Below are 13,508 nucleotides of genomic sequence, written 5' to 3'. Positions count from 1 at the left end.
TTTTTTGGGCTGCATTGGGTCTTCGTTGCTGCGCGCGGGCTTTCTCTAGTTGTGGCGAGAGGGGGCTACTCTTCATTGCGGTGCGTGGGCTTCTCGTTGCGGTGGCTTCTCTTGCTGCGGAGCATGGGCTCTAGGTGTGCAGGCTTCAGTAGTTGTGGTGCGTGGGCTCAGTAGTTGTGGCTCATGGACTCTAGAGCACAGGCTTAGTAGTTGTGGTGCACGGGCTTAGTTGCTCCGCGGCATGTGGGATCTCCCCGGACCAGGGCTCAAACCTGTGTCCCCTGCATTGGCAGGTGGATTCTTAACCACTGTGCCACCAAGGGAGTCCCTGCTAGAATTTACAGAGGGAACTTTATTAGAATGATGACAGAATCTTCAGATGACTTAAGATTTTTACCTTAACATGGCCTTTAAGTGACCTGCTAGTACTGTCAAATGTTCACATGCTTGACATTTGACGCATAGTACGGTAGGAATCTGAATCAAGTCTTTAAATGTATTTTTACCCTTGTATTCAACTGACACGGTGAGATGGGGCAAGTTCTGAACACAACTGCTGGCTACTTCAGATAGGACTTGAGAATGCCTAGCTTTCTTCTGGAGTAAAAGATAAAAAACACTCTGTTTGATACCATCATTCTCAAATGTCTTTTACTAGTAAGTCAGTAAGGGTAATCATAAGATTTAATACTAAGATGAAATAGCCTCTTACCAGGCCTTGCAGAGAGCAGAGAGGTCTGGCATGATCACCACTGTGTTTCATACACAGTGTCACATTTTGTAGCTCTGATTCATGCACAAGAAGGAAACTTCTCAGGTGTTTTGTTAAAGATTACTTCAGCCCATACATTAGATGGACCAAACATATATTGTTGCTGGAGACGCAAGGATACTTATATAGAATAAAAATACGAAGAAAACAGTTCTAGCCAATAAAAATCATTTGAATGTGTGAAAAGCAAGCCAAGACTAGAAAGTTGTGATTTTTCAGAATATTCAAAAATATTCATTTTACATGAAAACAGTTTAAAAACCAAATGCACTCAAAATGTCTTAAAAAGTATCCAGAGGCAAAGTAGTCCCATTTGGGAGTGGGTTACAATTTTAAAGTCAAATTTTACTATAGTAGAGCAAAAAAGGAAAAGAAAGAACTTTTTCTTTCTTCTGTTAAGTTATTCTTCAATTTCTAAAGGCAAGCTGCTTTTGACCAGAATGAAGAATATACCTGGTTTTGCATTTAATTTCTTTGCTATCATAGTTTTTCCTCTCAGGGTTTCACGGGGCAATTATTTTAAATTGCAGTGGAAGACTTTCTGGAAAGGTACAGATGACAAGGTCAACTGAATCCTTGGTCACCTCTTATTCCAATTTTATTTTTTCTTTTCTCATCAGTTTGTTCGTATTGGGAGTAGGTAAAAGGAAGAGTTTGCTTTTCAGCCTGTCTTCTGAGGTTGGGTTCAGTCTCATTAGAAACAAGCCAAGTAATTTTGTTACATTCAATATTTCCTTCAAAACCTGAGAATCTCTAAGCTAGTGTTTTGTTAACCACATGCATGTCAAATAAACTTTTCATTGAAATGAGGTGTGTCCTGCCAAAAATGTATTGTGCGAGGTGGGAGCAGGAAGAGGAACACAGACTTAGATATACAGCCTTGGGCACAGACACACACCCTGCAGAGACTAATATGCTACACCTCTAAGGTCCAACACTGTTGCTTAACAAGTACGTTCTGAACTTCTGAACCCATAGGTAGGAAAGCTGTGAGACAGGATTGTGTGAAACATAAGTAGAAATTAGCCAGTAACTTTGAAAAGAGGGCTCATATCCAAAGAAACATATGGAAAACTTAACACAAAAACAAAAAAAAAAGAGAAGAAAGAGGAATCTAACGTATGAAAACCCAATCCCACTGGAATGTTTTTTCATACACAGTATAAACGCCACATAAATAAAACCACAAACCTCTGCTAAAGTACACGAGAGGACGTGAGCCCCCAGCACTCTCTCCTGTGAGGGCCGGGAAGTAAGGCCCCGTGAGTTTCCAGAGACAAAAGCTCTTTGGAAATCCTTCCTCCTGGGAACCATGGGCCTGGTTCGAAGGGACATTTGGACAGTCCCTTAAGCGTGATGCAGCCTGTGAAACAACCCTAAAGAGGTCTGTGATTCAGGCTGTGGGCCTCTGAACTTTGGGGATACCAGGGAATGGTGGACATCTTTTAAGGATAATGATATTCTGGTTTGAACGGGATGGCAATGTTTAGCTGCAAGTGGTCTGGGTAAAGCTGAGGACTCCTGGGGAAGAGTTCTGGCTGTAAACTGCCCAGCAAGACACCCCCATTCTCGCCAAGTTCTGTTGAAATTTTCGCTTAGAAGGTAGATTCCCACTCTTGGTCTTGTTCCCCGTATAAATCTCTGGTTTGAAAACTTTGCAGCATTCAAGGCGTTTCAAGCTTGAGAGCTGAAATGGCACTTTAAAAGCAGGGTTAAAAAGGTCACACAGCTGCAAATAATAATAGCCCAATGAAATTCAGATTCTAGCTGCAGCCCACTTCAAGAATAACACTGAAACAGGAAACAAGCCTACTAGATCTTTTTACCAGTAAAGCTAGTAAGAGCACATCTGATAAAATGTGTGTGTATGTGTGTGTGCATGTGTGTGAGAGACAGACAGACAGACGAAGAGAGACAAAGACATATGTAACAAGACAAAGACACAGAGAAACAGACATATAAAAAGAGAGACAGAGTTTTCAAGAGAGAAGACACACACGGAAAAACAAAGACACAGAGACACAGATGCAGAGATGGATACTAAGACCCACTCACAAAATAATTGATTTTCTTGGACTGAGATTCAAGGGTGTTTATTTTTCTGTTTGAAGTTACGGTATTAAAGTAATATTAAAGAATTTTAAAATAATTTAAAAATTATTTTTTAAATAATACCTCTGTAAATGGTCCTATTTACAATGTTTTACTAAAATGGTTCTGTATCACAGATGAGCAAATGAAATAGTGAAAGGTACCATATCCTTCAGATTAGATATATAATTCCTTTCCAATAGCTAGCCACGTGTTGGGAGAATGACCCTGCACCCTGGCTTTTAAAGTAGAATCAGGCATCTTAGAATAAAATACTTTAATGTGTGCTTTTGGTGAATTTGTGTTGGGTTATTATTGAGTGTGGCTCTTTGCCTTTCTGACCAAGACATTGAGAGAAATATTTGCTTTTTTTTTTTTTCAGAAACATGAAGTACAAATTGGCTATACCCTTAACTAATTTAGTTAATAAACAACCTTTGCTTCCAGAAACAAAGTAAGACTGATCTGGAATCTCACACAGTGTGATGAACTCAAGATGTTTGTCGGCTAACCTTGGCATTTTAGGAAGGACCTGTTTCCTCTTCTAGAACCCTTTCTGCAGTCTAGTAAGCTCAACAGGGTAGCGAAGATCTGCTTCACAGGAGTCCTGCCAAGAAGACTCATTCCACGCTCATCGTAGGGCAGTAAAGGCTGACAGAGGTTGTTAACATCGCTATTAAAATGCAAGCCCCCTTTCAGATCTCTAATGCATTCATGTCCAGATTAACAATACCAGAGCTGATGAGGATATCAATATTATTATTAGTGCTCATTTATACATACAGTTGTGGCTTTGAAGTTCCCAGAACTTTTGATGTTGATAAAAGTGCATGCCAGATTTTCAGATTAAAACAACATTTTTAGTGTCTTACTATTCCAAATCCCATATCACTGTATGAATGTGTTTGCTGTTGTGGGGGAAATTTGGGCCATTACACTGAGATTGGAGTTCGCTGTTAACTAAGAATCGGTAATGGCTTACTATGATTTAGATGGGGAAGCATCACTCTTGGCTGATTCTAGCAAAGCAGATGATGTAGGTTTTTTTCCCTTTGGGCTCAGTTGTTGCTCTTAAGTTTAAAATACATATTTACAGTATTTTGTGTAGACTATCCAAGTTTTTTGTAGCATTTGTTTTTTGCAATGTTTGCCCTTCATGAAGTAGTAATTCCAAGTATATCCCTAAATGCCTGGCAAAGCATTTGAATGGATTGCATCAGCCATTGTGGAAGATTTCCCATTTTAGACCAGGAGGAATTTGTAGGGTCAAACGCTAAACAATGAAAGAGATTCTTGCTCATTGAGAGGCCAGCTGAATCCAGTGGCAGTTTAGTTTGAATTATAAATCAAACCTGTCATCTCCTTGTCGACTACGAAAAACCTCTACTCGCTTTATACACCATTAGGGTTTGTTATTAGGGTTTTGTATTGTTTTCCAAAAATCTGAAGGGAAATTAGACTCTTGAGGCATTTGTTCTAAGTGAACATTGAAGCTAAACTTTGGAAAAGGAGGAACAAAAAATGATACTATTTGTAAAGAAACTCTTAAATGATTAGACAGCTCCCTCCACAATTATTACTGTATTTAACCAAAGATATGGGGTCACTGGGTGTTACTCAAAGGGCCCTCTCTGGGTGCCATAAACAGTCCACACATGGTTAATAGACTGGACTCCAGTGGTTTCAGCATCTATGACAATATTAACAGACTGAATTCATAATGAATTAATACATTTACATGTGAATGAAAACTAGACTGTTGTTTTCACCAAAAGCAACTTTGACTTTTTTCCATTAAACCTGGTGAGATTTCTTCTCTGGTCATAACTGGGAACAGGTGGAATTATTGGCCTGCACAACCTCTTGCCTTGCTGAAAACTTGGCTGTGAGCCAAAAAGTTTGAGGACCACTGCCTTAGGAGTAGAAAAAAAAGCAAGCTGTTTGAGACGGTTTATTGTGGTGATTCAGGATTCATTATCCATCCCACAAATATTTATTGAACGCCTACTATGGCAGCTCTGTGCAGTGCAGCCTGGGGTATGGCGGTTGCCAAGCAAAACCTGGTTCATTAAAACATCCCAGCTAGTAAAACAACTGAATGGGAAATGAGAAGATGAGGCCTGACCTCTGAGGACCAAATGCAGAACAGCCTGGCTAAAATCATGTCTGAGTAATTTGCCCCCCATGTGATGGATGATAAAAGAATATACACAGGGCTTTAGTAGAAGTCTGTTTGAGAGAATAATTATTACAATATGTGCTAGAAAAGAACCATAATAATAGACCATAAAAAGAGATCATGGCTCTTGACTAATACATCAGACCAGATCATACTGGTTGATAAACGTAATGAAGCCTGTGTGGTAGAGTGGTACTGTTTAGTAAAACTATCTCCAACACCCACACAGGAGGAATGAGCAAGGGTGTACTGTTTATAGAGAGCTAAATGTGGGAACGCAGAGCATCAAAATAAAGCAGTTGAGGTTCACACATATATATACACCCACTCAGACCTTATTAATCACTTAAAACGTATTTTATTTTAGCAACTGCCATTTTACCTTAGGACACTTATTCCAATAGTATGTTGCCAAAACATTTGGTCCATGGGATCCATAGCATGTAATAAATTGATACAGATTCATTTATGTTTTAATAATAAAATAATACAATGACTGGTAACTCAGTTGAACAGAATGAACTGAACTCTAAACTATTTGAAGGCAGACTCAGTAGTTGTCTAATTGATCCTGTTCCTCTAAATGTGGCATCCAGACTATGAAGGCTCAATAAGACAATGTAAATCTGTATGACTGAAATTTTTTTTCTGACTGAACGTTGTTCAGTCTCCTATCACTAGCATCATATAATTCCATGATATTTGCTGCAGTTCATATGCAAATTATAATCAATAATTAAGATAAGGTAGCTCATGTTGATGTTAAGCAGAATTGATAAACTATTACCATTAAGGGCCTGAATTTATGGGAAAAGTCAGCATTTTGGTGGACTCAGGTTTGGGATAGAGTTGTGACTATGGTAGAAAAATACTTCCTCCTCATACTGATGTGGCAAGGCTTGGTCAGTCTCTTTCTTCACTTTGGCTTATTAATGAATCCCCTTTAACCTGCAGCAATAGCACTTCCAATCTTGACCACTTCTATCGGTTGGATATTAATTATTATCACAAATTACTTCTTTCAGATGTAGACCATACATATATTTATATGGAACTTTCTTGGAACTTTCCCATTTTACCATCATGTAATCTTTTTTTTTTTTTTTTCCCAATTTATTTATTTATTTATTTATGGCTGTGTTGGGTCTCCGTTTCTGTGCGAGGGCTTTCTCCAGTTGTGGCAAGCAGAGGCCACTCTTCAACGCGGTGCGCGGGCCTCTCACTATCGCGGCCTCTCTTGTTGCGGAGCACAGGCTCCAGACGCGCAGGCTCAGTAATTGTGGCTCACGGGCCCAGTTGCTCCGTGGCATGTGGGATCTTCCCAGACCAGGGCTCGAACCCGTGTCCCCTGCATTGGCAGGCAGATTCTCAACCACTGCGCCACCAGGGAAGCCCCATCATGTAATCTTAATATTGGTTAATAATATGACTAATATTGGCATTCTTTGGTCACTTTAGCAACCAAAATTGTTAAATGATGTCCAGGAAAGACTCACTTTATAGCAACTTCTCTATTATACATGAGGAATAGTTAATATTAGAGTGAGGTTCCAGTAACACTTGTCCACAAAACCTCCCCCCACCTCCAAACACACACACTTAAATACACAGACCTTTCTCCATAATTTGGAAATGGCTCCCTAACTGATTGGTGTGATACAGGAATGAAGGAATTGAGGACTGATATTCATACCCCCATTTAAAGGAGGAGAAATTGAGGCATGAAGCAGTTTAGTGACCTGGTAATGGTCAGGCAGATCATGGACACAGAGACAGAAAAGTTCCAGGAAAGTGTTTTAAAAAGTTTATTAGAAAAACAAGGCATATTTAATATTAATGTATAACCCAGTTACTGTGCTGTTTGTTCTATCTTGGATCAAAATCATTTTCTCAGCTTTAAAGTCACCCTTTATTTGGAGGCTTAGAAGTAAGTCGTCAGCATTCACAGTGGGGAGGAGGGATGCTCTATTATAAGTGATGGCAAAATCACATGAATAACGAGATGTGAGAAGTCATTTTAGTTGCTCATGACTTTCCTCAGACAAGGGCAAGTGGAAAACTTCTGAAGATATTTGTATTTTTTTCCTTCTTCTTCTAAATATAATAGAGTAAAAAAACTTAACCAATATGCCTGATACAGGAAAACTGTAGAATTATGCTACATTACTGCCTTGATAGGTGACTAGTCATTCCAAATGGAGAGTGAAAAGGGCATTACTTAGTGAAAATTGAGGAATAGTGATATGAAGAGAGTTTACATTTTAAAATTTGTTTTGTTTTTAATATCTGACTAGGAGTGTTATCTAAGGCAAGTGTTTTCATTTTGTGTTTCAGAAAAGTGAAAGTATGCCTCTATTTCCCAAAGAATATGTGTGAATATATTAGTGTTTGGGGGAAGGCTGTAATGACATACAAATTAGCATTGGTTTTTTTTTTTTTTTTTTTTTTTGCAAGATGATAAAGTTTTCTTGGATGAAGGGTAACTATTCCATGAGTGAAGCAGAGTTTCCTCTTTCAAGGGTGAAGGTGACTTAAGACTCCTTTGGAATAACCTACAAGTAGCGTTTTAAGGAAGCACAGCACTTCCTTTCTTCAGAGGCAAAACAGTAGGTTTTAGTTGTATAATGAAGCCGTGTCCCACCAGCAGCACATGGAGCTTATTTAAACTCAGTTCCAAAACTGGCAAAAAGAAAAGTATGATTTAGAAAACTATTTATATTGTGGAACTTCAATTGTATAGTAAGTACTTCTTATGATATTTAAAAAAAAATTTTATGTTACTGTATAGATTAGTAATTACACAATCATATGTACTGTACTTTTATTGGTTTGGGGGAGGATTTGCAAAGATATTTGATTACGCTCAGTTTTTGCCTAATGAACTTACCTTGGAACTTAACCCCTGCATGAGAAAAGACCACACTATAGTTTAACATATGTCTGAGATCACAACATAAGGTTTCTGCCTGCAAAGCTACCTTATTCCAGACAACTTATCTAGATCAGAGGGGCGGTCACCTTAATCTGATTTTAATTTCAAATCAGCCTGTAAAACCAAATTAATGAAATATTTAAGGTAATGCTTTTTGCATTTGCTGATTTCTCGTCACCTCTGCACAACTTGGATAGTTTTTGTTGAGGCATCATCAAATGCCTGAGGTGAAAGAGAATTTGAGACCGTGGCTCACTACCAGGGTCATTTGCTAAGCTGGCTGTAGGGCTACCTTGCGTCCCTTGTTCATACTGAAGCTCAGTGGGGTGATCATGGGAGAATCATTTGACCTGATGCTCAGGGTTGGTCCTCACACTGATGATTGCCCAGTAACTATCCTTCTCTTGCCCTTTGTCTTGCACAGGTGGGGTTTTACCTGATAATAACACCCACCAGGCGGAATTTTTGCTACAATAGACATTGTTTTTGGTTGCATTTTGTTGGCATTTTTTCTTCAAAGTGCAGTAAATATGCACTCAAGAAAACACAGTGGGAACTCGGACTGCAGGGAGCCTAATAAACTTCAGCAAGGCAGGACCTGTTGTTCGTGTTGATGTTTTTCTCATCTAATTTGGGAATTGGCATAGGAGGGGGCTCCGAGCCATTGCCTTTCTCAGGTAGAAGCAGGAGATATTCATGAATTTCTGTTTTCCTTCCTCTCTCCCCCTGACCCTTCAGATTTATGAGGAATCCAAGATGAATTTGGAGCAGGAGAGGCCGTTTGTCTGCAGTGCCCCAGGCTGCTCCCAGGTGAGTGTAGGGGGGTCCTCCACTCTGGCCTGCAGGGGATGCAGTACCTTCCCACAGTGAGGCAACTCTCACTTGGCAGTCATGCCTGCTGTTGGCTTTTCTTCTTCACCAAGATATTCTCAAAGTCCCCCTCACCATCCTCATCACCATCATCACCATCATCATCATCATTTTCCACTTTGACTAGTTTGAACTACTTCCCTCACAGCCTCTGAAATACATCAGTGTTGGCCATTTCCATCCATAACTTTCCCCTGGAAGTAAACCAGCCGCATCCTGCCCACCAGATGTTCAGGATTGTTATTTCAGACAGGGGGAAAGAGGGTGCTCTCTTTGACAATAGCCACTTGAATTCTGGGCCTTTGGATTACTGGTGAAATAGCTCACCATCAGAGACTGAATTCGATTTTGTTTTGTTTTCCCGTTTGAGTAAAATAAACCCCCTATGACTCTTTTAGAACCCACCGTTTTTCCATTTATCTAAACTTTGAGAGAGGAAGTTGGCCTCCTCTGCTGTGTTAACCCTCTTTTTAGCCTCTGATGGCTGCCATCAAGTGGATTAGATGTGAGGCTTACATGAGGTGCTGTGCGCGGAGTGTTTAGTAAAGGACCTGCACATTGTGCTCAGTTGACACCCACTGTTGCTATGGTGACTGCTGCTACTATTGTACTAGAACCCATCTCTTTGAAAGAAATTGGAAACATCCATCATCTAAAATCAGAATTTGACATTTTCCCTTTGGAACAGGATGGTGACTTTTTCTACACTTGACCCTTTGGATATCTCCAAGTTCCAGTCATTGGAAAATGACCACACATGGTGCTCTCATGCCAAGATCTTCATTTTATGGGATAAAGGACAAGCTTAGAACTCAGAGCACAGGCATGTGGGTAGCTATGCTCTCTTTCTCTGAAGTGCCCAGTAGTTTCAGGTGGAATCAAGCCCCACTCTCTTGCCTGTTTATGTTGTGGGGTTGGCGGCACAGCGTAGAGCAATGTCTGGGAGTCAGTGAGAGGTGATGTTCATTAAGGACCCTTTTCATTGTATCTCCCCAGAGAGTTTGAGGAGGGTTCTGGAAGCTTCCTGGGAGGGAATATGCCATGGCAACATGAAATGTTATTGCCTTGCGATGCTGCTGTTGACATCAGCCACCAGCTGAGAAACCAGCCTCCTTTGCTTGCGTTCTGGCAGATTCTGCAGGGGCTTTTATATGAATGTTGGTTTCTACCTAATAAATAAGGAAAGCGGTAGAGAAAATTATTTTGAATTTCAACTATATTTTGGCAACCTGGTTTTGGAGGTCCTTTTGAAACAGGAAACACTGGGAAGACACAGATAGGTTGAAGTACTGGGAAAAATTCTGCTAGACCAGGACTCTCCATTGTGAATGCAGAAAATTGCCTTATCTAAGTTAAAACTGATTTCCACTTAGTTTCCTTAAGGAGGAGTCTCAATAGCCAGAAAGAATTCGATAACTTGAGCAGTTTGCTTTGCTTTGGCTGTAAAAACGTGACATTAAGTTTTATTCAATTTGAGTCACTCAGCACATTTTTGAGGGGCCTGCTTTGTGCATAAAACACATGTACCCCTGCCTTCACGGAACTTCTAGCCTAGGCATCACATGTGGAACCACATGAGCAATTCATCACTTAATTAATGAATTGCAGTTTTCCATGAAGGAAGAGCACAGGCCACCCTGAAGACTATCATAGGGGGATTTACTTTACTTGGGGAGGATAATGGGGGTGTCTCTGTGGAAGGGGCATTCAAGGGAAAGGGATCCTCAAGAGACTTAGCAAAGGCCATAGAGGGTTCATGGCAAGTTAGGGTTCCAGGAGAGTCCAGGATTGTGAATGATGGTAGAGGAGAGCCTTTAAGAAAGGGGTATTTAGCCACATCCAGCATTTGGATAAGTCAGAGAGAAAAGAAGTGCACAGAGGACACTGGACTGTGTGGCAGAATTTCCCAAGCTTGGCACTACCAATATTTGGGGCTGAATAATTCTTTGTTGTGTGTGTGGGGGGGGCTTCCCTGTGCATTATAGGATACTTAGCAGCATCCCTGACCTCTATCTGTTAGATCCCAGTAGCGCCCCCCAGTTGCAAAAACCAGAGATGTTTCCAGGCATTACTAAATGTCCCCTTGGGGGCCAAATTGCCCCTGGCTGAGAGTGACTGCCCAGTGACTTGCATTTTGGCTTTAGCCTTGTTTCTTTTTGGATCCCTTCCCTTTTGGGAATCACCTACTTCTAAGGGATGCTCCCCCATTCTATTTTAGGTATTGTTATAAGCCATCTTTTCTCCTTTTTGGAATCAGGCAGGGTATAAATAAATAAATGCTACAGACGTGTGGTCACTGGTGTCAGATGCTGCTAGAGCTGGCACAGCGAGAGGCCTGAGCAGGGGCTGTTGGGTTTGGCAGTTGGCTGCTTGCCGGCGACCTATGAGAGAGGAGTTGGGGTGGGGGCCAGATTGAGTGAGTGGGTGGTGAGGAAGTGGAGGTGGCCAGCATAGAGGAGCCTTTCAAGAGTGCTAGGGAGTGACGGGAAGCAGAGTGATATAATGGTAGCCTGAGAAGGAAGCAGCTTGAGAAAAGTTTTTTTTTTTTTTAACATCTTTATTGCAGTATAATTGCTTTACAGTGGTGTGTTAGTTTCTGCTTTATAACAAAGTGAATCAGCTATACGTATACATATATTAGGTCAAGGCTCGCCAGGCTGGATTTAGTCAAGGGCAAGGAGGAGTGAGCATGCTGGCTTGAAGGACCACAGCTGGAGTGCCCTTCCCCAGACTATAGGGGTGTAGAGGATCCTGTGGAGGTGGGGGGGGGATGTTAATTCCTCAGAGACAGAAGGGAATGGAAATAGGACCTATGAAGTTAATGTAAATTCTGAGATGGAGGTGATAATAAATGTTGAAGGGGTGCATTTCAAATGACCTTGAACTTCAATGAAGGAGCAGGTCATTTCCTTGAGAAGGCTGTGTGAACTGAGGAAAGGTTTGGAGAAACATGAGACTTGAGAATTTACATAGTTTCTTGGTTTTAAGGTAAAATTCCAAGCCTCTTCCTTCAACCCCCACTAAATTTAAATGTAAAGATATATCTAAAACTTGATGTCTCTATTTAATGTGGAAGTGTTTCTTTTTCTTGATAAGCTATTATAAAAATATGAGCATCTTTCAATTGAAGGGATATTAGAATTGAGAAAATATGGTGGTTGGCCAGTGATTCCAAGGGTCTCCTGGTGGGGTGTTAGGGAATCAGTCCATCATGGCATTTACTTTAGCGATGTTCCATAGCCTGGGACCTGCATGGAGAAGAAAGGATGGCTGGGAATTGGAAAGGGGAGTAAATATGAATTATGAGTGCTTGCGCTGTGTTGGAGGTGATGGATGGATTCCCCTCCCACCCCGTTTTTCCCTCATTGGAAAGAACGTTTGCTCTATTAGGAACGGCCTATAATACCTCGGAGGTTTTGTGTGTGTATGTGTGTGTTACAGCTCCTTATAAGTTAGCTTTGTCCCAGAAGTGAGGAGAAACAAGCTTCTCTTGCTCTTTCTGATCTCACAGAGTCCAATGTTAATTTCACTGTTCCTTTGCCCTCTGCATTTTAAGTTCCTTGTTTTAAGTTCCAGTGGCCTCTCTCAGCTCTGTATCTATTGCAGACTGTACATTTTGGTTATTTACAATTTGCTATTTTCCTACCAAATAAAAAAAAAAATCACAGATATCCTGTATTGTCTTATTTGGAAGGTAATTATAATTAATATGAGATATCATGGAGGTTATTAGTAGTATATAATAAGTATTCTTGTTTATATTCTATTTTAGGTTATTATTTTATGGAGCCAAAAATGGCTCACAAAATGGCTGCAAATGAAGGCTATTCCCATGTTGTTTTTTGGTATATATTACAGAAAAGAATTATAATAAGGCTTTTGACAGAAAGACTAAGAAATTTAACCTATGTGTCTAAGCCACACATGGTAGTGTCACTTATTTGATGCAGTCATTCTAGTATAGTGTTATAGAGGACCAGATGATCCTGCAGGAAAAACCCACATGTCATGAAGACTTCTTTGTATTCAGAAATCTGGCATTATCACCATGTGTTGCAACTTCTGTACTCTCTAATTTATGTTATGCAAATGACAAAGAAATAAGTGATATTTATTTGAAGAACTACTTTTAGAATATTCCAAAGGACTTAGCCCAGTGAATCCCCTCATTCCTGTGAATACAAATTATACTGTTTGCAGAAAAGATTTCTACCTTAATATACAATGGTAATTGAAATTTATAGTGGCTATCCTGAGGATCTGGGATGCTCTGAGAGATTTTCTAGATTGTCAAAGATTCGGAAATATTCAGCAGACTTTATTGTCTTTTGTTGAATTTTCATTTGACTTTGATAAAGCAGATACCCTGTTAAGTTCAGGTATTAAAACATACCAGTCTGAGTCAGGGTAGGCTAGGATCTGCTACAATAATAAATTAGTCCAAAGCTTCAATGACTTGACACAACAAAGGCTTATTTCAGTTGCCCAAGCATACATTTCAGTTATAGATTGGCAGGATGTTTTTTATAATCCTTCAGAATTCAGAGATGCTCTTCATAATTCTTCAGAGATTTAGGATGATTGAGGGGCCACTATTTCTCGTACTGTGAATCTCTGTGCTAAAAGGGAGAGGGTCTTGCCCCAAGAAATAGATGCTCACATCT

At 40.2% G+C, this 13,508-nt stretch overlaps 1 protein-coding gene across 4 annotated transcripts in view; it reads left to right on the top strand.

Moving 5' to 3' along the window:
• Positions 1-13,508, top strand: part of CREB5 (cAMP responsive element binding protein 5) — a 406,791-nt gene that overhangs the window by 64,266 nt on the left and 329,017 nt on the right. For all 4 annotated transcript variants that reach the window (XM_036863403.1, XM_036863401.1, XM_036863402.1 and 1 more), the window contains exon 2: positions 8,713-8,784. In XM_036863403.1, the coding sequence (XP_036719298.1) occupies positions 8,731-8,784 (54 nt within the window). In that variant the 5' untranslated portion in view covers positions 8,713-8,730. The remainder of the gene's footprint in view (positions 1-8,712; positions 8,785-13,508) is intronic.

The sequence above is a fragment of the Balaenoptera musculus genome, chromosome 9 (genome assembly GCF_009873245.2).
Source record: "Balaenoptera musculus isolate JJ_BM4_2016_0621 chromosome 9, mBalMus1.pri.v3, whole genome shotgun sequence".
Lineage (NCBI taxonomy): Eukaryota > Metazoa > Chordata > Mammalia > Artiodactyla > Balaenopteridae > Balaenoptera > Balaenoptera musculus.
The sequence above is the reverse complement of the archived record's forward strand: the minus strand, read 5'-3'. Positions and strand labels throughout refer to the sequence as shown.